This window comes from Lampris incognitus, chromosome 17, assembly GCF_029633865.1.
Source record: "Lampris incognitus isolate fLamInc1 chromosome 17, fLamInc1.hap2, whole genome shotgun sequence".
Lineage (NCBI taxonomy): Eukaryota > Metazoa > Chordata > Actinopteri > Lampriformes > Lampridae > Lampris > Lampris incognitus.
The window spans coordinates 18,657,679-18,681,581 of record NC_079227.1 but is presented as its reverse complement, the minus strand read 5'-3'; the positions used below and the strand labels follow the sequence as shown (position 1 = coordinate 18,681,581).

General features: G+C 42.4%; 1 protein-coding gene across 2 annotated transcripts in view; it reads left to right on the top strand.

Moving 5' to 3' along the window:
- The window catches only part of vti1a (vesicle transport through interaction with t-SNAREs 1A), a 192,073-nt gene that overhangs the window by 11,996 nt on the left and 156,174 nt on the right, over positions 1–23,903 (top strand). For both annotated transcript variants that reach the window (XM_056297238.1, XM_056297239.1), the window contains exons 2-3: positions 1,841–1,899; positions 2,940–3,050. In XM_056297238.1, coding sequence (XP_056153213.1) covers positions 1,841–1,899; positions 2,940–3,050 — 170 coding nt within the window. The remainder of the gene's footprint in view (positions 1–1,840; positions 1,900–2,939; positions 3,051–23,903) is intronic.

The window sequence follows — 23,903 nt, the reverse complement described above, 5'->3', positions numbered from 1 at the left end:
GATTAGATTAAATTAGATAAAATTAGATTAGTCTCAGAGCCTGGGGACACTGTATACATGCATGCACTTCTTGGGTTATAGCCAAATAAACGAAAGCAAAAACTAGCCAATAGCCACCATTGATGATACATTAATGGGAGTCATGATATTAACTCTGCAAACTTTTGTATGCCCAGTGTGTCCTTTCAGAATAGTCAAATCACTATTGCCCACAGGCTTTGTTTCATAAATAGAGGAAATACCACATGCTATGTGACAAAAATGGTGCACGCTTAAGACTCAGGTATTCTTGTCCTGAGTCTAAAGTGTGCAGCATTTATTATATCACGTAGCATGTGGTCTTTTTTCTATTTATGATTATGCTTTTGCCACTTGCCTGCAACTTTTGATCGCATGTTGTGCGTGGGCTTTTTCCATTTTTGGCTCTGTTTCATCTCGAGATTTAACAGATTGAAGACCTTTTATCCCTGTGAATTGCTTTTGATGTGAGGAATAACAAAATGTGACAGCTAAACAAGGTTGTGTGTGTGTTGTGTGTGTGTTGTCTGTGTGTGTGCGTGCGCGTGTGCGTAAAGCCTGTTAAAAGGTGGTTGTCAAGAGTATAATGATGACAGTGAGTTATAGAAAGGCATAATTTCCAATAACCAAACAGAACTCTCAAAAAGCACTGTGAATGCGTCTAAATTTTTTTTACGTATTGAACTTGAAATTCAAATTTGTGTCTTTTAACTGCAGTGGTAGACAGAATTATCTTCTTTTTTTTTTCAAAATTTCCAATGGATGATCTCTGCACAGGTGGTAGGTACGGTGGCGCAGTGATTCGCTTGGTCGCCTCACAGCAAGAAGATCCTGGGTTCGAGCCCCAAGGTAGTCCAACCTTGGGGTTGTCCCTGGTCGTCCTCTGTGTGGAGTTTGCATGTTCTCCCCATGTCTGCGTGGGTTTCTTCCCACAGTCCAAAAACATGTAAGTCAGGTGACTTGGCCATACTAAATTGTCCATGGGTGTGTGTGTGTGTCGGCCCTGTGATGGCGTGGCGGCCTGTCCAGGGTGTCTCCCCGCCTGCTGCCCAATGACTGCTGGGATAGTCTTCAGCATCCCTGCAACACTGAGTAGGATAAGCGGTTTGGATAATGGATTGATGGATCTCTGCACAGATATGGACCTTCCTTGGTACTCGTATGGTGATAACATGCAGATAACATGGTTCTCAGACAACTGTCATGTCAGCGAGCCACATGAATACCTCCATCAAAATAGCAGTGGAACTGTATGGCTGGTCTCATCCATTTTAAAAGAATCAAGTGGTAATGCTGCTGTCTGAAATGATGATGAGCTGCAGTTCAATGCAGAGCTGATATGCATACACACGTGCATGCACTCACGTGCACAATGAGACACACGCGTACAAACACACACAGTTCTTTGGAACTTTCTCAAGTCCTAATGAGTTTCAACGGGTAATGTAGAAGTGCAGCCATGGGGTGAGGTGCCGAGCAGTGCTTTAGTCACTCAGAATGGGACTCAGACTTCTGGCAAGCGAGCAAAGCTGACACCTCCCTTCCCTTTGAGCTGGCACGAGGTGTCTCACCGCTCCTCAACAGAAACCAACAAAGGCCTCACACACACTGATAAATAAGAGACATCAAATGTTGGCTCATCGAGCGGAGAGAATGTGTAAATATATCTTCAAATGTGTCCTCGTGCGTTGTTTTCTCTCAGTCTCTGTCTCCCCCCCTCCCCCCTTCCCCGTCTGCGGGGGTGTTAGGTTGTTGTCATGAAGCGCTGCTCCTCTGTTGACTGATCAATATGTTGCTGTTTTGTTTTTTTCCCCCCTTTCAGAGGAGAAGACACAGCTGGTTCTAAATGTCGACAAACAGCTTGAAGAAGTCAGAGAGTTGGTACGTCTTTGATCAGTAATTTTCTGCCTATCCCATTTCCTAAATAATGAATTTGAGCAAGGAGGGAGGGGACAATTTTCGCTGGCACCAGACGACGGCACCTGTATTATCCCGTTGTGACATGACATGTACACACACACACACGCACATGCGCCAGGAAGGAGGCATCCTCTCCGTTAGAGGCATGATTACTTTCCAGTAATTTGCTTTTAAGTGACACCCCCTGACACATTTCAAGCCATTATCTTGAGGTGGGAGTTTTCAAGTTGTTGTTTTAAAAAATGAGTCAAGTCAACTGACAAGAGTTAAATTGTTTTTACAGTTGTCTTATGTCACAGTGATTTGTTTCCTCCACATCCACCATAGAGATCCCTGTCTAGCCACGCATCAAATGTACTTTGACTTTATTCAGCGCAGCATTGTTGGGCCTCTGCATGTCGTTGCTATGAAGGGACCCTCATATTTGATTGTGTACTTATTTGCAGAACTGGCTTTTCCTGTCATATTTTTCATCACAGTTGAGTGACATGCAGCTGGGGGTGCAGTCAGTTCTTCTTTTTTGTATTTCTTTTTTTTTTTACATATGATCAGCACCGGAAGAGATTAAAGTTAATGTCACTAAATGAACTCATTCCAGAAAGTTGAACAGTTGCACAACTGTCACAGTATTTTCATTTATCACAAATCCATTTTCTTTCCATAGGTATCAACTTTTGTATGAGTTTTAGTAATGATGCATTTGTGTACATATGTTGATTATTAGTGAGACAGGATTGTTAGAGAATAGAGGTGCCCACTTTTCTAAGAATGCTGCAAATAGATTCTAAGTTTGCCATTGTAAGTACACATTCAACCAGGCCATAAGCTTAACTCTGTGATGCAAAGTTACAAATGATTATTCCGAACTTATATTTTTGATTCTATTCTCAACTTTATTGCAGGTATTTATGACATAGTGGTAAGATCCAAAGGGGTTAGCCAGTGGAGAGATGTCTAAAAGTGTTTGAATTACCATGGTCTATTGTCTATTTTGGCTCTAGTTGGAGCAGATGGACCTGGAGGTACGCGAGATCCCCATCCAGAGCCGAGCCATGTACAACAGTCGACTGAAGAGCTACAAGCAGGAGATGGAGAAGCTGGAGAAAGACTTTGTAAGTACTTTAATGCCTCACATTCTCATTTCTGCAGAGACATTAAGTTTCTACTGTAAATTTGCAATATTGGCCCAGACACCATTTGGCTTCACATGCATAGATTAAGCCCAGCTGAGGTCTTCCTTTTCCCCTCACTAGGATTCTGCATTGGCTTTTTTTTTTCAGATGTTTGTTTGTTTGTTTGCTTTCAGTATTGAACAAGGCTTCTGCCAGTAAAGTATCATATTTCTAGCAATGGATGAGTAAACTCATGTGCATGTGAGTATTGTTTTTTTTTTGTTGATGTGCACTGAAGTACTCTGTTATTAATGTCACCTCGTGTCATTGCATAGAATAAAATGTCTATGCAAATGACATACAGCATGTCATTTGCATAGACATTTTAACATGTCCATGCGAATGACATGTTGTATGTTGTGACTGTCAGATACAGTTTTTCACATCCTTGACAGCATGCACATATTTCAAATGTCGCTTCGATTACCCCCTCCATCCTCCTCCAAACATGCACGCACACACACACACACACATGCACGCACTCACACACTCATATTGAAGGTCATTGTTGTGTCCACTGTGATTAATTCAGTCTGTTTTTGAACATTCAAGCAGCCCCCGTTGAGAGTGGACTGATATGTGGTTGTGCATTGATGCTGCAGGATCTGGCCTTGTTTAGTAATTCATCAATCACGCTATGACTTGACTTGATCTCCAACCTATATGAAACCTTAATGATGAGTCCAGTCTTTTGGGTTAGATGGCACTTGCTTTTTTAGTCCATGTTGTGATTGCTCAAGCTACTTCACTTGAATTATTAGAAGATATAATAGAATCACTACATAGTCAATAAAAACTGGGAAAGAGGGCTGTAGCATTGCCAGTTTTGAGGAAAGGGAAACATTTCCTGGTTTTGAACTGGTACCCCAAATTGGCTGCCTGATTCAATAGAAATAGCGTATTACACATATAGGTATCGTGTGCGATGTTCCTAATTTCATTTTAGGAAATGATCTTATCAAAGTGTAAATTTCTATTGGTAGTTCTGGTAGTGTAACATGGATTTATTTGTGTTATTTCTGTAGATTTTACAATGTCATGATAATAAAATCATATAAACATTCAAAATTAAAATAAATTATGATTCTATCAGTAACACATTTTGATCAGTTCCACAATTTATTGTTCAAACTTATTTACGATCTGTATCCCTACTTTTGGTTCACCTGCTGTGCTGCATCCCTTTCTCTTACATTTAAGTCTATTTATTAATTGGGGGCATTTCTTGTGACTGACAAACAATTTCAATGTGAAATTGAACCCTTTTAACATGCCGCTCTTATTTTTTCCTGTAACATAATTTTCTTCATAATTTTCCTTGTTAGATCCAGACTAGATTCAGTCTAGGGTTATGGTTAAGACATGTCTGAAGACCCCAACCCATTTCAACTGTACGCCAAATACGCAAGCATGAATAAGCCGTTCGTTTGAATGGAGATATCAGGTGCTAGTGATCTGTGAGCACACCACAGAGAAGCACCAGCTCAGATCACAGAGGAGATCTTTATGCCAAGAGGGCTTGATTTCCCTGCCGTGGCATTTAATTGGCTGATGATTAAGCTTAAGCTTTTCTTCTCTCTACACTTACTGTGTTTAATTATCATGCAATCAACACCTGCTGTGGTTTATATTGGTGCTAATTTGCAGTGCTTGCATTTTAACAACTGTGTTAAAAGAGTTTCGGGGGAACGTGTTCATGAAGGAATGTTAGGCCCTGTCATTACCAATATGCCGTCAGAGTTCAGTAGACATCTCTTCACCCGTTCTTTGTAAATGTTCTTATTTGTGTTATTGTTCATGAATTTACGCCCTCCTTTGCAGAAAGCACCCTGCTAAAGCATGAATATAAAGTTGTTTTAAATCGTTCCTTTGGGTTTTGTAGGCCTTCCATTTTAAGCAGCAATACTGAATTGTTCAAAGTCAATAGCAATCAGTGAACACAGACTACATCAATATTCTTTCCACATACGCATACAATGGCCTCAGAGAGTATTCACCATTGATTATTTCTTGTTCTGCTGTGCTGCAAAGTCAAATTAGAACTATAGCTGAATGTGACTTTGTTCTACTAACTATAGAAGGAAGTCTTTTAAAACGAAAGAAGAAGAAAGACTCCTCTGACAAACATTACATTTCGTCACTCTTGGAGATTGTTAGATGCCGTGTAACAAAACTTTGAGACCCTCGATTTTGTTATCTAATGAGACTAAAACCGAGCTCTTTGGCCTGAAAGCAAAATGCTACAGTATGTGTTGGGGCACACCAAAGGCAGGCCAACACCAAGGTAAGATCATCCCTATCATTAAACATGGTGGCGGCAGCATCATGGTATGGATTTGCTTTTCAGTAAAAGGGGCAGGAAGGCTTGTTGCTATCAAAGAGAAGATGAATGGAGTCAAATCCAGGCTAAAACCTTGAGGCGAACTTCTTTCAGTAATCAAGAGAGCTGCATTTAGGACAGGTTTATTTTTCAACAAGACAGTGATGCAAAATACCCAGTAAAAACTATTAAAGAATTGCTTAAAAACAGGGTTAATATTGGAAAGGTCCAAGCCAAAGCTCGGATCTAAATCCCAATGAAAATCTGTGGCATGACCTGGAAATTGCTGTCCATTGATGCACTCCAAAGTTGGAGAAAGACAAGGTCAAAACCTAGTATATGGCTGGACTGCGTATGGTCCATGTTGGAACTTGTGGCCAATTTGTTACAGGGCTAGTCACTCTTCATGCATGCTCAATAATCCAGGTAAGAAAATCAAAGAAGGTTGAATCGGTTCATCTGGATACAACGTTTATGGACAGATATGTTTCATCACTCATCTAAGTGACATCTTCAGTCAGAAGATGTCTGAGACTGAAGATGTCACTTAGATGAGTGATGAAACATATCTGTCCATAAACATATCCAGATGAACTCATTCAACCTTCTTTAGATAGTCAGTGGTTGTGTCTATAATGTGAATTCCTGGATATTAAATGTTCATCTGCAATTTTCTGTAGTGGTCCCAGTAATATTTGTTGTTAAAGTGTACTGAAGTAGCATATCACATTACGTGGTTAAGATGCGTCCGAGTAAAAAAAAAGAAGTTATAAACGGAGTTGCAAGAACAATACTTTCCATTCATATCTTGGGATGTTTGATTTGAAAGAGAACTTAATTTAATTTTGTAAGTATACCTATTCTAAATATCTGTTAACTCCCCCTCGTCTTTCATCTGTTGCTATCTGCAGATGTCTCTTGTTTTCTAAGACTCACTCTGTATTGACAGGTGAATTCACAAAGAATGGTTTGAGACCGCCGATAGCACCATGAATTTGTGCATCATTTGCAACCGCTATCTGCCCCGTCTCAAGGTCCAATTCACAAAAGATATTGCACTAATGATATTACAGCACGAGCATGCCCGTTAAGTTTTACAGCAGAGTGCAATTTTCCCTTGTTTTGCGTCTGATTGCAATTATCCATGTGGCAAAGTATAAATGGTGGCTTTGCACCAAGAACACAGTAGGCAAGTTAAATGTCATCCTTGATGTCAAGTATAGCAAGAATTGTTCGACCTGGTGACTTACACTCACTGGCCACTTTATTAGGTACACCTTGCTAGTACCGGGTTGGACCCCCTTTTGCCTTCAGAACTGCCGCTGCAGATTTGTTGGCTGCACATCCATGATGCGAATCTCCCGGTCCACCACATCCCAAAGGTGCTCTATTGGATTGAGATCTGGTGACTGTGGAGGCCATTTGAGTACAGTGAACTCATTGTCATGTTCAAGAAACCAGTCTGAGATGATTCGAGCTTTATGACATGGCGCGTTATCCTGCTGGAAGTAGCCATCAGAAGATGGGAACACGGTGGTCATAAAGGGATGGACATGGTCAGCAGCAATACTCAGGTAGGTTGTGGCGTTGACACGATGCTCAATTGGTACTAAGGGGCCCAAAGTGTGCCAAGAAAATATCCCCCACACCATTACACCACCACCACCAGCCTGAACCGTTGATACAAGGCAGGATGGATCCATGCTTTCATGTTGTTGACGCCAAATTCTGACCCTACCATCCGAATGTCGCAGCAGAAATCGAGACTCATCAGACCAGGCAACGTTTTTCCAATCTTCTATTGTCCAATTTTGGTGAGCCTGTGCGAATTGCAGCCTCAGTTTCCTGTTCTTAGCTGACAGGAGTGGCAGCCGGTGTGGTCTTCTGCTGCTGTAGCCCATCTGCTTCAAGGTTCGACGTGTTGTGCGTTCAGAGATGCTCTTCTGCATACCTCGGTTGTAATGAGTGGTTATTTGAGTTACTGTTGCCTTTCTATCAGCTCGAACCAGTCTGGCCATTCTCCTCTGACCTCTGGCATCAACAAGGCATTTTCGCCCACAGAACTGCCGCTCACTGGATATTTTCTCTTTTTCGGACCATTCTCTGTAAACCCTAGAGATGGTTGTGCATGAAAATCCCAGTAGATCAGCAGTTTCTGAAATACTCAGACCAGCCCGTCTGGCACCAACAACCATGCCACATTCAAAGTCACTTAAATCACCTTTCTTCCCCATTCTGATGCTCGGTTTGAACTGCAGCAGATCGTCTTGACCATGTCTACATGCCTAAATGCATTGAGTTGCTGCCATGTGATTGGCTGATTAGAAATTTGCGTTAACGAGCAGTTGGACAGGTGTGCCTAATAAAGTGGCCGGTGAGTGTATATTTGCGAATGATTTCGGTTTCACTTAAATCAAAAAGTGATATCCTCCTGCGACATATTCGCTCACGAGCATGCCTGGCATGATGATACCGTCACCTGGCTACAGTCACTGCTGCCATGATCACTGGAAAGTATGGGCATCAGTTACCACTAACTCTCTACTACTGCTACTACTTTTGGCTGCCCCTGTTAGGGGTCGCCACAGCAGATCATCCGTTTCCATTTCTTCCTGTCCTCTGTATCTTCCTCTGTCACACCAGCCACCTGCATGTCTTCCCTCACCACATCCATAAACCTCCTCTTTGGCCTTCTACTTTTCCTCTTCCCTGGCAGCTCCATCTTCAGCATCCTTCTCCCATTATACCCAGCATCTCTCCTCCACACATGTCCAAGCCATCTCAATCTTGCCTCTCTTGCTTTGTCTCCAAACCATCCAACCTGAGCTGTCCCTCTAGTAGAGTCGTTCCTAATCCTGTCGTTCTTTGTCACTCCCAATGAAAATCTTAGCATCTTCGACTCTGCCACCTCCAGCTTCGCCTCCTGTCTTTTTGTCAGTGCCACTGTCTCCAAACCATATAACATAGGTGGTCTCACAACCATCTCGTAAACTTTCCCTTTAACTCTTGCTGGTACCCTTCTGTCGCAAATCGCTCCTGACACTCTTCTCCAACCACTCCACCCTGCCTGCACTCTCTTCTTCACCTCTCTTCCGCACTCCCTGTTACTTTGAACAGTTGACCCCAAGTATTTAAACTCATACGCCTTCATCACCTCTACTCCTTACATCCTCACCATTCCACTGTCCTCCCTGTCATTCACGCATATACTATTTTCCGTCTTGCTCCTACTGACTTCCATTTCTCTTCTCTCCAGTACATACCGCCACCTGTCCAGGCTCTCCTCAACTTGCACCCTACTCTCGCTACAGATCACAATGTCATCCGCGAACATCATCATCCACGGAGACTCCTGCCTGATCTCGTCTGTCAACCTGTCCATCACCATTGCAAACAAGAAAGGGCTCAGAGCCGATCCTTGATGTAATCCCACCTCCACCTTGAACCCATCTGTCATTCCTGTCTGTGAATGTTCTCATTCATCCAGGTCATGGTTATCCAAAGGAGTTGAATTTTTGTTGCATCTGTCATTCCAACCACAAACCTCACCATTGTCACACTTCCCTCATACATATCCTGCACCACTCCTACATACTGCTCTGCAACTCCCGACTTCCTCATACAATATCACACCTCCTCTCTCGGCACCCTGTCATATGCTTTCTCGCAATGTAACTCCTTCTGACCTTCTCTATACTTCTCCTTCAACATTCTCAAAGCAAACATCGCATCTGTGGTGCTCTTTCATGGCATGAAACCATACTGCTGCTCACTAATCATCGCCTCTCCTCTTAACCTAGCTTCTATTACTCTTTCCCATATCTTCATGCTGTGGCTGATCAACTTTATACCTCTGTAGTTGCTACAGTTCTGCACATCGCCCTTGTTCTTGAAAATCGGTACCAATATACTTCCTCTCCACTCCTCGGGCATCCTCTCACTTTCCAAGATTGTGCTAAACAATTTAGTTGAAAACCCCACTGCCATCTCTCCTAAACATCTCTATGCCTCCACAGGTATGTCATCAGGACCAACTGCCTTTCCACTCTTCATAGCTGCCCTCACTTCCTCCTTGCTAATCCACTGCACTTCCTGATTCACTATCCCCCATCATCCAACCTTCTCTCTCTCTCCCTCTTGCTCTCATTTTCTTCATTCATCAGCCCCTCAAAATACTCCTTCCACCTTCTCAGCACACTCTCCTCGCTTGTCAGCACATTTCCATCTCTATCCTTGATCACCCTAACTTGCTGCACATCCTTCCCATCTTGGTCCCTCTATTTAGCCAATCGGTACAAGTCCTTTTCTCCTTCCTTAGTGTCTAACCTCTCATACAACTCACTATATGCCTTTTCCTTTTCCTTTGCCACCTCTCTTTTTGCTTTACACTGCATCTCCTTGTACTCCTGTCTATTTTCTTGATCTCTCTAACTATCCCACTTCTTCTTTGCCAACCTCTTCCTCTGTATACTTTGCTGTACTTCTCATTCCACCACCAAGTCTCCTTGTCTTTCTTCCTCTCTCCTGATGACACACCACTACCTTTCTAGCTGTCTCCCTCACTATTTCTGCAGTGGTTGCCCAGCCATCTGACAACTCTTCACTACCACTCGGTGCCTGTCTTAACTCCTCCCTGAACTCCACACAACAGTCTTCCTTCTTCAACCTCCACCACTTGATCTTTGGCTCTGCCTTCACTCGCTTCTCCTTCTTGGTCTCCAAAGTCATCTTACAGACCACCGACCACCATCTGATGCTGCCTAGCTACGTTCTCCCCTGTCACCACCTTGCAGTCTCCAATCTCTTTCCGATCACACCTTCTACATAAGATGTAGTCCACCTGTGTGCTCTTTCCTCCACTCTTGTACATCGCCCTGTGTTCCTCCTTCTTCTTGAAATTTGTATTCACCACAGCCATTTCCATCCTTTTTGCAAAATCCACCACCATCTGTCCTTCCACATTTCTCTCCTTGACACCATACCTACCCATCACCTCCTCATCACCTCTGTTCCCTTCAACCAACATGCCCATTGAAGTCCTCTCCAATCACCACTCTCTCCTCCTTGGCCACACTCTCCACCACGTCATCCAATTCCCTCCAGAATTCTTCTTTCTCTTCCATCTCACACCTAACTTGTGGGGCATATGCGCTGATAACATTCATCAATACACCTTCGATTTCCAGTTTCATACTCATCACTGACACTGTCTGACACTTTATTCACCTCCAGCACACTCTTGATATACTCTTCCTTCAGAATTACCCCTACCCCATTTCTCCTCCCGTTCGCACCATGGTAGAAGAGTTTGAACCCACCTCCAATGCTCCTGGCCTTATTCCCCTTCCACCTGGTCTCTTGCACACATATTATACCTACCTTTCTTATTTCCATCCTATCAGCCAGCTCTCTCCCTTTACCAGTCATAGTGCCAACATTCAAAGTTCCGACTCTCACCTCCACACTCCTACCCTTCCTCTCTCTCACTGCCTCTGGACATGCCTTCCCCCTCTCCTTCTCCTTTGCCCAACAGTAGCATAGTTTCCACTGGCACCCTGCTGGCTAACAGTACCGGTGGCGGTTGTTGGTAACCCGCGACTCGACTGATCTGGTATGGAAATCTTATTTATGATCTGCATATTTGATTTGGCAAAGATTTTATACCGAATGCCCTTCCTGATGCAACCCTTCCCATTTATCCGGATTTGGGAACGGCACTAAGAATGCACTGGCTTGTGCATCCTTAGTGGCTGGGTTTCACCACCAACTCTCTGAAGACGCTAATAATAATTTTCTCTCTAACTTCGTGTGGCTATTAGTGCTGTGTTTGTGAATAGGACTTTTTTTGTGGTGAGGCTCATTTGCATAGAAAGGGGCCAATTTTGTGCCAAATGTATGTATATTACCTAATGTAAATACATACAAATAGCACCGGAACACCTAGACGTTTGGTAGTCCAGTTAGGTGTGTGTTTCAGCCTTTGTGGGTGCTTTGAGAATTACATGGTTTCTTTTTGTCTTATTTGTGCAGGTTTAGTGGCCGCAAAAGCCACGCAATACTTTCGTGAATTCGCCAGTGAGTGTTTTGTCAGAGTGATAGTTATTTGGGGTGTTTTAACTGTGCGCTCTCCCTCATGCATCTTGGCACTCGGCTGACCAGTCATGTAACTTCAATGATGTCATTGGTCACCTGATTCAGCGGCCTAATCGTGTCAACGATGATCCCTCAGTCAGTCCCTCAGTCAGGGGTATTTGCATTTGTAGGGCTGGCCTGCTGCTCCGGTCCAGCTAAAAAAAAAAAAAACATGTTTGGGGGTGGGTAGGTGACGGTGGTGGTAAAAAAAAAAATCCAAATATAACTGCAAATTTAATGTAAACATACCATAGAATACTCACAGTTTTAATTGCAGGCAGAGAACTATCTACAAAGTACTGACTACTACTGATACTTTTGTACACAATAAATGTAAGTGTCTTAATTTTGAAAATAATTACCGTGAATAAAAAAGTACCTCTTGCTTTGTAAATTTGTTGAATTATTATGTTAAGGAAGGGAGAAAAGATGATTTCAGTGCATTAAAATTTGGTCGTTTAACAGGAACAAAATATGAACATTTTCAAAGGGAATGAATACTTTCTGAGGCGCTGCAGTTACACTGTTCACCTAGTTTGACAAAGCGTGTTCCACATAGGCATATGTGTGCTGGGATCAAAAGTAATGAACGTTTAGACCAGGACCACCCACCAGTTACACTACCGTTCAAAAGTTTGGGATCACATTGAAATGTCCATATTTTTGAAGGAAAAGCACTGTACTGTTCAATGAAGATAACTTTAAACTAGTCTTAACTTTAAAGAAATACACTCTATACATTGCTAATGTGGTAAATGACTATTCTAGCTGCAAATGTCTGGTTTTTGGTGCAATATCTACATAGGTGTATAGAGGCCCATTTCAAGCAACTATCACTCCAGTGTTCTAATGGTACAATGTGTTTGCTCATTGGCTCAGAAGGCTAATTGATGATTAGAAAACCCTTGTGCAATCATGTTCACACATCCAAAAACAGTTTAGCTCGTTACAGAAGCTACAAAACTGACCTTCCTTTGAGCAGATTGAGTTTCTGGAGCATCACATTTGTGGGGTCAATTAAACGCTCAAAATGGCCAGAAAAAGAGAACTTTCATCTGAAACTCGACAGTCTATTCTTGTTCTTAGAAATGAAGGCTATTCCATGCGAGAAATTGCTAAGAAATTGAAGATTTCCTACACCGGTGTGTACTACTCCCTTCAGAGGACAGCACAAACAGGCTCTAACCAGAGTAGAAAAAGAAGTGGGAGGCCGCGTTGCACAACTGAGCAAGAAGATAAGTACATTAGAGTCTCTAGTTTGAGAAACAGACGCCTCACAGGTCCCCAACTGGCATCTTCATTAAATAGTACCCGCAAAACACCAGTGTCAACATCTACAGTGAAGAGGCGGCTGCGGGATTCTGGGCTTCAGGGCAGAGTGGCAAAGAAAAAGCCATATCTGAGACTGACCAATAAAAGAAAAAGATTAAGATGGGCAAAAGAACACAGACATTGGACAGAGGAAGACTGGAAAAAAGTGTTGTGGACGGATGAATCCAAGTTTGAGGTGTTTGGATCACAAAGAAGAACGTTTGTGAGACGCAGAACAAATGAAAAGATGCTGGAAGAATGCCTGACGCCATCTGTTAAGCATGGTGGAGGTAATGTGATGGTCTGGGGTTGCTTTGGTGCTGGTAAGGTGGGAGATTTGTACAGGGTAAAAGGGATTCTGAATAAGGAAGGCTATCACTCCATTTTGCAACGCCATGCCATACCCAGTGGACAGCGCTTGATTGGAGCCAATTTCATCCTACAACAGGACAATGACCCTAAACACACCTCCAAATTGTGCAAGAACTATTTAGAGCAGAAGCAGGCAGCTGGTATTCTATCGGTAATGGAGTGGCCAGCGCAGTCACCAGATCTGAACCCCATTGAGCTGTTGTGGGAGCAGCTTGACCGTATGGTACGCAAGAAGTGCCCATCCAACCAATCCAACTTGTGGGAGCTGCTTCTGGAAGCGTGGGGTGCAATTTCTCCAGATTACCTCAACAAATTAACAGCTAGAATGCCAAAGGTCTGCAATGCTGTAATTGCTGCAAATGGAGGATTCTTTGACGAAAGCAAAGTTTGATGTAAAAAAAATCTTATTTCAAATACAAATCATTATTTCTAACCTTGTCAATGTCTTGACTCTATTTTCTATTCATTTCACAACATATGGTGGTGAATAAGTGTGACTTTTCATGGAAAACACAAAATTGTTTGGGTGATCCCAAACTTTTGAACGGTAGTGTACATTAATGTCTACCATATATGATCTGTGATTAATCTGATGCACGTATTCTCAAAGCTCAAGCTACTGCCTTTCTTCCTCAGATGTGCCAAATGCTATAGCTTAGCCCAATGTCTCTCTTTCTACGGGCCCACAGAGCACATGACACTCTGCTCTGAAGGCATCTAGTGGAAAAAAGGCCATCTCCTCTCTTTTTAATGTAAAAAGCTAAGGCTTTGTTGTGTTTTTCCCTGGATATCAAGGCCCTGCCAGTCCACACCCCCGCTACCCTCTCCCCTCACTCCAACCCCTACTGGCCTCCCAGGGGTGTCTTCCCCCTTAACCTGCTCTCTTATCCTCTTACTCACCCGTGGTTTGAAGTCTTACCACTATTGGTGTGCCAGCTTGAGACCCCATCTCTGCTCATTTCCAAACGGGGCCCTGAGTCGACCTTGGTAACCCAGCCATTTTACCCAGGGACACAAGTTATCAAACAGGCATCCCGCGATGTGGCTTTGTTGGTTGACAGCCTAATATCGATAATAGAAGGGGCAGGGGCGTCTTAAAGGTACGGAAAGATGGCAAACAGGCATTGGAGCAGTCAGGGGGATGTCAGCTTTTCCCATAGAGCTTAAGTCGGAGGGGGGAAAAAAAGCACAACTACAGAAAACCATCCTGTTTGATGGAGGCTGCTTGTTTAAGTCAGGGGAAGCAGAATGGCATGGCTCTTAGCGATGTCTTTGATCAAGCAGAAGAGAGGGTGTAATGCAGGCTTAATTTAATGAAATATATTGGGTAAACAGACCCTCCATCTTCAAAGAGCCAAGTTTTGGTCCAGCCTGGTGGGAGGATGGGGGTCCAGAGACACCTGTGCTATCTCATCAACCACACACCATAGAGCGAATGACTCCCACACTTGCAACTGTTTGACACCTGGGATGGCCGTGATGTCTTCATAAGCTGTCATATAGTGTAATGAGCACAAAGACATTTTTAAGAGAATTGTCATCAGCACTCCTGGTGGTTAGCTGCCTGTTCTCTTGTGAATGCATTGAATGTCAAAGTCTGTCCTTATTTGTGCTTTTCAGAGTTATGCTGATTTTATGCATGCAGTTTGTTGATTGAGTAAACAGAATAGTTTCATGCTAACATACCCAAAGCATGAATCGAGCTTTTTATGACGAGTCCAGTTTATGATGATAGTGCCAAAACATCTGTGCACAGTGTTTAGCTCTCTTCAAATTTTACCAGGAATATTGACCGCAAATCATGAATGCATTTTTCTAAATTCACTAGGGCTTAATTTTAGTTGCAAAGGTAGAAATATGGCAACCTTTGATAGGCTATGTTCATCATCAAACTGTGATGTTTTTTTCTACATCGATAAATCTACAATATTACATTTATTACCCTGAAAATGTATTTTAAGGGTGTTCAGATTGATTTTTGAACCTCAGTCTTTCAAGGAACTGCACTTGCCTTTTCTGCAGCGGCTTTACCTCTTTTATCCCAGCAGATGGCATTATTACTTCAGGAATTTAGGTCTTGGTCCATCAAATGACTAAAGCGATGTGGGGCACATTTACTAATTAGAGCATCACTTTGTAAGATGTACGGGTGGACTTGCTGTGATAAGTCCTACCACTTATAATGTCTGACTTTGCCATTTATGCTGGGAAATGAAGTTAGAAAATAATGCTGTCACCAACAATGCCCTAATGTTGAATGCCTGTTGATACCATGGACCTCATACTGCTCTGTATTCCCACCCATAATTACTTTATTTCCACTTTACTTTTAACCCCCAAGTACTGCTCTGAGGTTTGATCAAAAATTTGAGGGCGGGGGGGCACCGTTCAAAATATTTTTGTGAACATTAATGTACAATTTCGTTTTCGCTGGCATTGTAGATTTTTTCACACTGTCATTTTGTTAATTGTTAGTTACTACTTCGTATTTTCGCCACCTGTATTAAGGAAAGATAAAATGTACAAGGCTTCCTTGGTCCTCACTGCCATTCAGTTGTTAAACGGTAGATAGTATTCATATGTTGCCTGTAGATCGGTTGTTCCCCTGGTCTGTATATTTGAACTCCTTTGGTTCTCGTTGCCCTCACTGTCTTGTGGTTTCTTTTTTGTCCATCAGTGATGTGTCAATTCTGTCTTGGGGTTTGTATGTTTTGTTCTGTGTGAGAGTTTTATATATACTGAATGCAGACTAAATTCTCTGTAAGGGACAAAGATACTTTGACTTTGACTTAAGGTATGCTATTATAACTTGTGCTTGATATAACTGAGCAGTGAATCAGCTTTGCTTGTGAGGATTCAACCTTCTGCAGTCCACATACTTGGTCTAAGAGGATCTTTGACTCTGACAAAGGCTAACTGGTTTAATCGGCTCTTTTCAAAACCAGTTGATGCCAAGGATGGTTAAGGCACGTTGTTTTATAGCATAGCAATTTTTTTCAGAAATTCTTGAGAAGTTTGAGACACGAAATTCCTTGAATCCAGTTTGATTTTAAGTAGATAATGGCCATTGTTGATTTGTGTCAAAGTAGTTCATAGACTCCTTCATGCACCAAGCTTTTCATAATCCATTAAGTTGTATAATGACAACGAAAGTTGAAATAAAGTTATTTTTTAAAGATATTGAAAATGAGGCATGTGCAGAAAAGATTTGAAACACGATGGATTGTTTTTCTTTTTCCTCGTGGATATTCACTCAGCCTTAATCCACTTTAAGTTGAAGTGGCACACCTGCTCCATAGAAATATTTCTTATGGGCACAGGCGGTCTCTCTCATTTACATCCACTGATATTGACTCAGTAGGCAGCCCCTCATAAGGATAGAAGTCTATTTAACCTCAACTATCTCTTCCTGTAGTTTAACACGTCTATTATAGCATTGTTGGGAATCGTAGTCACGGTCAACAGGATCTCTGGCCTGCTTTTTATTTTCATAGAACCTTTACACAGAAAGCCTCCCAGTGTCTACCCAGGGAGATAATTAATGCATTTCCAAAGCATTTACTGAGTCAACCAGCCTTGAAATATTGAACAGTTTATTCGCCAGGTATGCTGAGGTGAATGGAATGAAACAGCTGTTGGCACCAACCTCATAATAGTTTTTCTTTTTTGCTTTTGTCTGAATATTTCAAAATCTCTTAATGGGTCATCAGTGACCTTCAAGATATAATTTCATGAAAATTGCTTTCTCTAAGGGCAAATATTGAGTGCTGAACTCGACCCATGAGTGCACCCGGCCTTAAAGTACAACTTATGAATGTGGGGAGAAAAAAAAGAAGGTTTGATTCAAATGTGGTAGTGCAGATGAGTTTGGTTTTCAAACATTATGTATCGCATCGAAATATTGCAATGATGGGGTTATACTATAGGCACAGAGAGCTAGAGCAACTCTTCATTATTGTTTGGTCTTCTCCTCCCACATAAATGACACTTGACTTTGCCAGACAAATATCAGACAGTGTCTTTTGGATGACCTGAAGAATTATGTCTGTCTGAAGTCTGCCATAAACAGTTGCCTTTTTTCCCCAGTTTTAAACCCAGGAACTATTAGTGGACTCTGAATCCAAGGGGCTTCAACAATCTGTTCATCCCTGATAGATTCTTCTTTTTTTTTTTTGCACTCATGTATACTGGGAGAGGGTGCATGTAGAATGCTTTCTGCTTCTAGGGGTGAAAGTTCACTGTATTAAGCTTGATTTATGCTTCACACAAAGCATAGTGAAAAAGAGACGATGCAGCTATTTCATGGAATATATTTGGATTACACCCCCCCATCCCAGTCTTCCCCCACAATGAAGCCAAATGCAGATAGAAGCTGCACTAAATTCATCTATGAGCCTTTCATACGAAGGGCCAACCAGTGGTCATGGTCAACTCATGGTCATGGAGACTGTCCCCACTTTAAGTTTTACTTTTAACAATTTGTGGTCATATACTCAGGATGGCAGGCTGGCACAGCTAGCATCCCAAGTAGTAAAATAATTGTTGCAAAGTCCTTTGCAGATTTTTCTTTTCTATAAGACTCTGTGTCATTATAAATACTTAATTTTTGAAGCCAGATGCTGATAATCACATTGTGAATTCGGTTTGATGGAAGATTATAAGAGCTCTGTACTTGTGTGTCTGCTTTTATGTTTAAACACCAGTAGTGGTCCTAGATGAGCGCTGTTGTAATCCATCTCGGAGGTTGCTTGTCGTTTGCCCTTGTATCCTCCATAATGGCAACTCCTGCAAGCACACAACATGACGGACAAACATTAGTTGGATGTTAAACACTTTAAATCGCCTTAGGTTGCCTTGGTTTGCTTGTTCTTACTAAACCCTCATGTCCTGGCAAACCACTGAGGACTATAGACAGATTACTTCTTTTCATGGCTTGTCACTTAACAAGCCATCAATGACACCAAAGTCCAATCGCACATAACCGATTATTAAAAGACTCACTGGATTGACAGGGATTTTTCTGCTTTTTCCCCCCTCTTAGCCCAGTGCAGATTTAAGATGCAAACTAATCGATCTTCTTTTCTGCTTATAAATTCTCTCTTTAATTTGGAAGTTGTTGTGAGCAGCGAGTTTTTCCACAAGCTCTTTGTGGATTTGTGGTGTTTCACACTTTTCCTTGTCCTTTTTGTGGACAAGAAGATGGGAGTTATTACTGGATGAGCCTATTGTCACTCACAGTGAAGCCATTTTTCTATGGGCTTGACGGCACAATGGCAGTGATGGGTCAAAGTGCATGTGAAGGACTCCGTTATCAGAACGAGACGAATGTGCTGTTTCCAGGTGGTGCTGTGGCTCATTCTTTTAACAGGACGCTGGGGGCTTTGAAAGATATGTTCCACAATTACGAAATCACCTCTTAAAATAGTGTAATGACTTTATTAGTCACTATTTTGGGCTCTTAAGCATGTTTTATTGTGTACACAGTGTGTGTTTAAACTCAAATGAAAGGTTGTGGTAGTTAAATCAAATACATTTGCTGATGTAGAATCAGTCCAGTCACCCCTAACAGTGGTACTTCTAATCACAACAATCATAAAACATCTCTAGGCATCACTTTGGATTGTGAGATTTTCCTGGTGCTTGTGGTATCTGTCTTCTATCTTGAAGTTGCTTCCATCTACAAGGCATGAGTAACAACTATTTGAATGGCATGAAAATGGTGTTAGGTATTGACCAAACCATTTTTGCCATGCACCAACCCGAAGCGAAACCAAATAAAGATGCAAAAATTACCATTTAAAAAGGTCTGATATTTGCTTTTATATATGGGAGATTCTTCAGTTAAGGGCGTTTTTCTGTCCCCAGGGTAGATTTTCAAGAAAAATAAAAAAATATATATTGTATTTGTTAGAGTTAGGTTGTGTTAGCTATGAAAAAAGATTTGCGTCTCAACGATGATATTTTAATACTTTTTCAGTATGTTGAAAATTCAAATGTGCCAGAATTTCACTGTTTTGGCCTTGTCTCCAACCCAGACTTTTTAATTTCCCATCTATAATAAAGTAATAAAAATGGTTAAACTCATTAAAGCTTTACTTTGCATTTTCTCGAAATTATTTAAAAAGACACATTTCAAATTCATATGGCTTATATATGTGCAGTTTGCACATTTTTATAGTTAAATATCACTCCCTCATACATGTCATTACCATCACACTGAACATTTTAGAGAGCAGGAATGTTTTTTCAAACAACAACAATGTGGTTGCGATGAAAATGAGAAGTGCCAGAGGCACATGACTAGTCATGGCAGAAGCATGATTTTTTCCATGTCCACAAATGTAAGTGATTTATATAAGTAATTTATGTCCTGATCCAAGATTATGTTTATCAGGTGTCATTACCAAATAAGTTAGTAATTGAGTATTTTAGTTCAGAAATAAAATTTCACTTTATTCACGTTTATTCATTGTACATTGTATGCTAGCTAACAAGTTAGGTTAGCAAGTCTAAGACTTAGCCAACTTTTTCTCCAAAAAGTGAAAATTGTCATTACCATCACGTGTCATTACCATCACATTTTGCTGTTACAACTTTGAAAAAAGCATCATAATATCAAACTTATTTTGTAGGACGATCAAAGCTATGCTAAGATATTTGTTTCACACCACTTAATAGAGCTTTTGAAAAAGAAAAAGCAGATTTTAAAGACATTTATTTTTTATTTTTTCAAAATGTCAAAAGCCAAAAATGCCCCAAATTGAAGCATCACCCATACACACCAATCAGCCAAAACATTAAAACCACTTGTCTAATGATGTGGCGGTCTCCCTCGTGCCACCGAAACAACTCTGACACACCGAGGCATGGACTCTACAAGAGCACTGAAGGTGTCCTCTGGTGTCTGGCACTAAGACGTTAGCAGCAGATCCTTTAAGTCCTGAAATTCTGGGATCAGACTACACGCAATGTCAGCCTGATTTTGATGTCATTGACAAATTTGCAGCGTCAAGCCTGATAATGAACGATGAACGGGTGTCTTTACCCCCCATGTAGTTTGACATAATTGAAGAACAGCAATGTGGCGTCTGGGAAGCCCCACGAAACCCCAACGAAAAGTATAGCATGTCAGAATTTTTTTTCATGTTTTCCTGCCTAGTCTGACATTTCCTTGACATTGACCAATAGGATGACAGACTGCTGTCTGGTGCACATATGTAAACATGGCAAAGAGAAAGCAAAGCTGCTATTGTTGCTGTCAGGTGGAAGGACAAAACAGAGGAAAGGTTCATTGAGCACTGGCAACAATACCCCTGCATTTTTGACGCTTCCTTGAGGGAGGACCATGACAGAGTCAAAAAAGATAGGCTAAATGTTAAATGTTGGCAAAAAATAACGGCAGCATTTCAGCAACTCGGTGAGTAGCTGGATAAGCTATGCAAAGTTATCATTCCCCAGCAGTGCTAGCCGTAACAGTGTCCACAATAGTTTTTTCTTTCTTTTGTTTTTTTGTTTTGGAACACCAGACCGCCAGCATCACGCATAGCTTTTCTGTAGCCATGATTGACAATTTCTTGACCCTCCCCCCTGATGAAGTCGTGCAAGATTGTGAAAGGCAGCATACGATGATTGGTTGGGGTCATACTTGTCGTGTTGCCAGTCTCCTGGCCAAGACGTGGCAAGAATATATGACACTGTGATTGCCTAATCTGACATGGTGAGCATCGTGAAAGACAAAAATATCATGTTGTCTGATCCCGGCTTAAGTTGTGAGGTGGGGCCTCCATGGATCGGACTTGTTTTTTCCAGCACATCCCACAGATTCTTGATCAGATTGAGATCTGGGGAATTTGGAGGCCAAACCAACACCTGAACTCCATCATGTTCCTCAAACCATTCCTGAACAATGTGTGCAGTGTGACAGGGTGCATTATCCTGCTTAAAAAGGTCACTGCCATCAGGGAATACCGTTGCCATAAAGGGGTGTACTTGGTCTGCAATGATGTTTAGGTATGTGGTACGTGTCAAAGTAACACCCACATGAATGCCAGGACCCAAGGTTTCCCAGTGGAACATTACCCAGAGCATCATACTGCCTCTGCCAGCTTGCCGTCTTCCCATAGTATATCCTGGTGCCATCTCTTCCCCAGGTAAATGACGCACACGCACCCAGCCGTCCCCTTGATGTAAAAGAAAACGTGATTTATCAAACCAGGCCACCTTCTTCCACTGCTCCATGGTCCAGTTCTGATGCTCACATGCCCATTGTAGGCACTTTTGGCGGGGGACAGGGGTCATCATGGGCACTCTGACCGGTCTGCGGCTATGCAGCCCCATACACAGCAAGTTGTGATGCACTGCGTGTTCTGACACCTGTCTATCATAGCCAGCATGAACTTTTTCAGCAATTTGAACTGCAATAGCTCTTCTGTGGGATCAGACCACATGGGCTAGTCTTCGCTCCCCATGCGCATCAAATGAGGCTTGGGTGCCCATGACCCTGTGGTGTGTTCACCGGTTGTCCTTCCTTGGACCTCTTTTGGTAAGTACTGGCCACTGCATACCGGGAACATTCCAGAAAACCTGCCTTTTTGGAGATGCTCTGACCCAGTCGTCTAGCCATCACAATTTGGCCCTTGTCAAAGTCACTCAGAGCCCTATGCTTACCAATTTTTCCTGCTTCTAACACATCAACTTAGAGAACTGACTGCACACTTGCTGCCTAATTTATCCCACCCCTTGACAGGTGCCATTGTAATGAGATAATCAGTGTTATTCACTTACCCGTTAGTGGTTTTAATGTTTTGGCTGATTGGTGTATAATAATAATAATAATAATATCATATGATACATTATCAAAATGCATGACAAAGTCTGTACATCAGTGATTCATATTAATCTTGCCATCTGAAATATAGTAGAGAGAAGACTTCGATAAATCATGTTGGAATAGCAGCAACACTAAAACACAGGCACCATCATGAAGCCTAGTCTCTCCACTGGTGTCACCTTGATTTTGACCATATCCTATACGTCCACCTGATATTCGAGGTACAGATGACACAAGTCTATGATTATCCCAAAGGCATCCTGTTTCCCAGTAGATCAGGAGTGGTGCCGAGCTGAGCACCTTGGGCAGAGAAGTGGGAATAATTCTTGAGGTCACTTGCCTCGCTTTCAGCCTGATGAATTCCACGGTCATTAATGAGACCGACTCTTCTTTCCAGTGACAGTTGACTTGCTGGAATCACGTAGCCTATTATCCATACGCAGACCCCCCCGTCACTCTCCGTCTCTTTATGTTAACACCTGTCTGTGTGGATGGGCTGATGTGCATTATGCCTGAAGCACAGGTTTTGTTTAGCAGTGTGCAAATTCAGCCCTTATCTTTCCACGCAATCGTTTCCTCTCTCACTTATCTCTCCTGACCCCTCCAAAGTCACCAGGCTTGCATGCGCGCACCCGCACCCGCACACGTACACACACACACACACACACACACACACTTTCACACAAAAACACACCCACACACCGTGACAGCGATCAGTATAGCTTTCAGACGCTTGTCTGTCTTGCTTCTGCCGTGAAGTGAAGGCCCTCCCAGGTCCCCTCTCTGTCCTCAGGGCCTGTGTGATTGAGTGACTGGAGTGAGTGGGGGCCAAAGATAATAAGGGAGGAACTATAAAGACACGGTACGATGATATGATAGCGCCCCCCCCCCCCACACACACACCCTCCCTTGCCAGCACTCCCCTTTCCACCTCCCCTTCACTTTTCTTTCTGTTCTTTTTTCTGTCCTACCCTGATTCCCGAGCACCGAGCCTGTCCCATGCACTGGTGTAAACCAGAAGTGACATGTGACACCCACTCCCCAGTGATGTGCTGACAAGCGGGTACTAGAATAGGTGACACTGTTTTTCTTTTCTCTTCCCCCCCCTTTTTTTTCAGACTGGCTTAAGTACAGTGTGAGGTGAGGAGGGGGGCATTCATGAAGTATTTATAAAATATATTATGAATCATTGGGTAGTAGGTCTGCCCCCCCTCTGTATTTTTGGAGGTGGCATTTGATTTTTAACAAATGAGCATCTGAGAAGGAGAGAGTTGGGAAAAGGGGTAAACGGAGTGAAAGCTCTTGACATCATGCCGTTGCTGGCGCTTGTTGGTTGCTTTTCCCAGCATTAAAGCTAGTATATGTTTACCCTGTGGACAACGCACACACACACACACACACACACACACACACACACACACACACACACACACACACACACACACACACACACACACACACACACACACACACACAGACAATCACACTTGGTTTTCCACTCTCATCCCTAAGTGTTTCTAATGAGGAAGCGTGCCAGAAAAAAGGGGATTGTGTGTTTGGTCACGGCGACCAACAATTTTGCCTTTTTTCCGGCTTTTTTGAAGCCTGCAGTGGAATCTGGCGGAGGCCTTGATCAGAATTTCATTGTAGAAGATGAATTAAGGATTTGTTCATTTATCCCAGAGGAGCCGCCATTAGCGCATCAGCCTTCTCCCGCAGTGAAACTAAACACTTTTTGCATTTTCAAGCTTTTTTCGTGTGGATTTGTTGACTTATTATCTTTTGCTCGTTGCTCGTTTTATTTTGCTTAAAGCGGCGGTGTTCAATG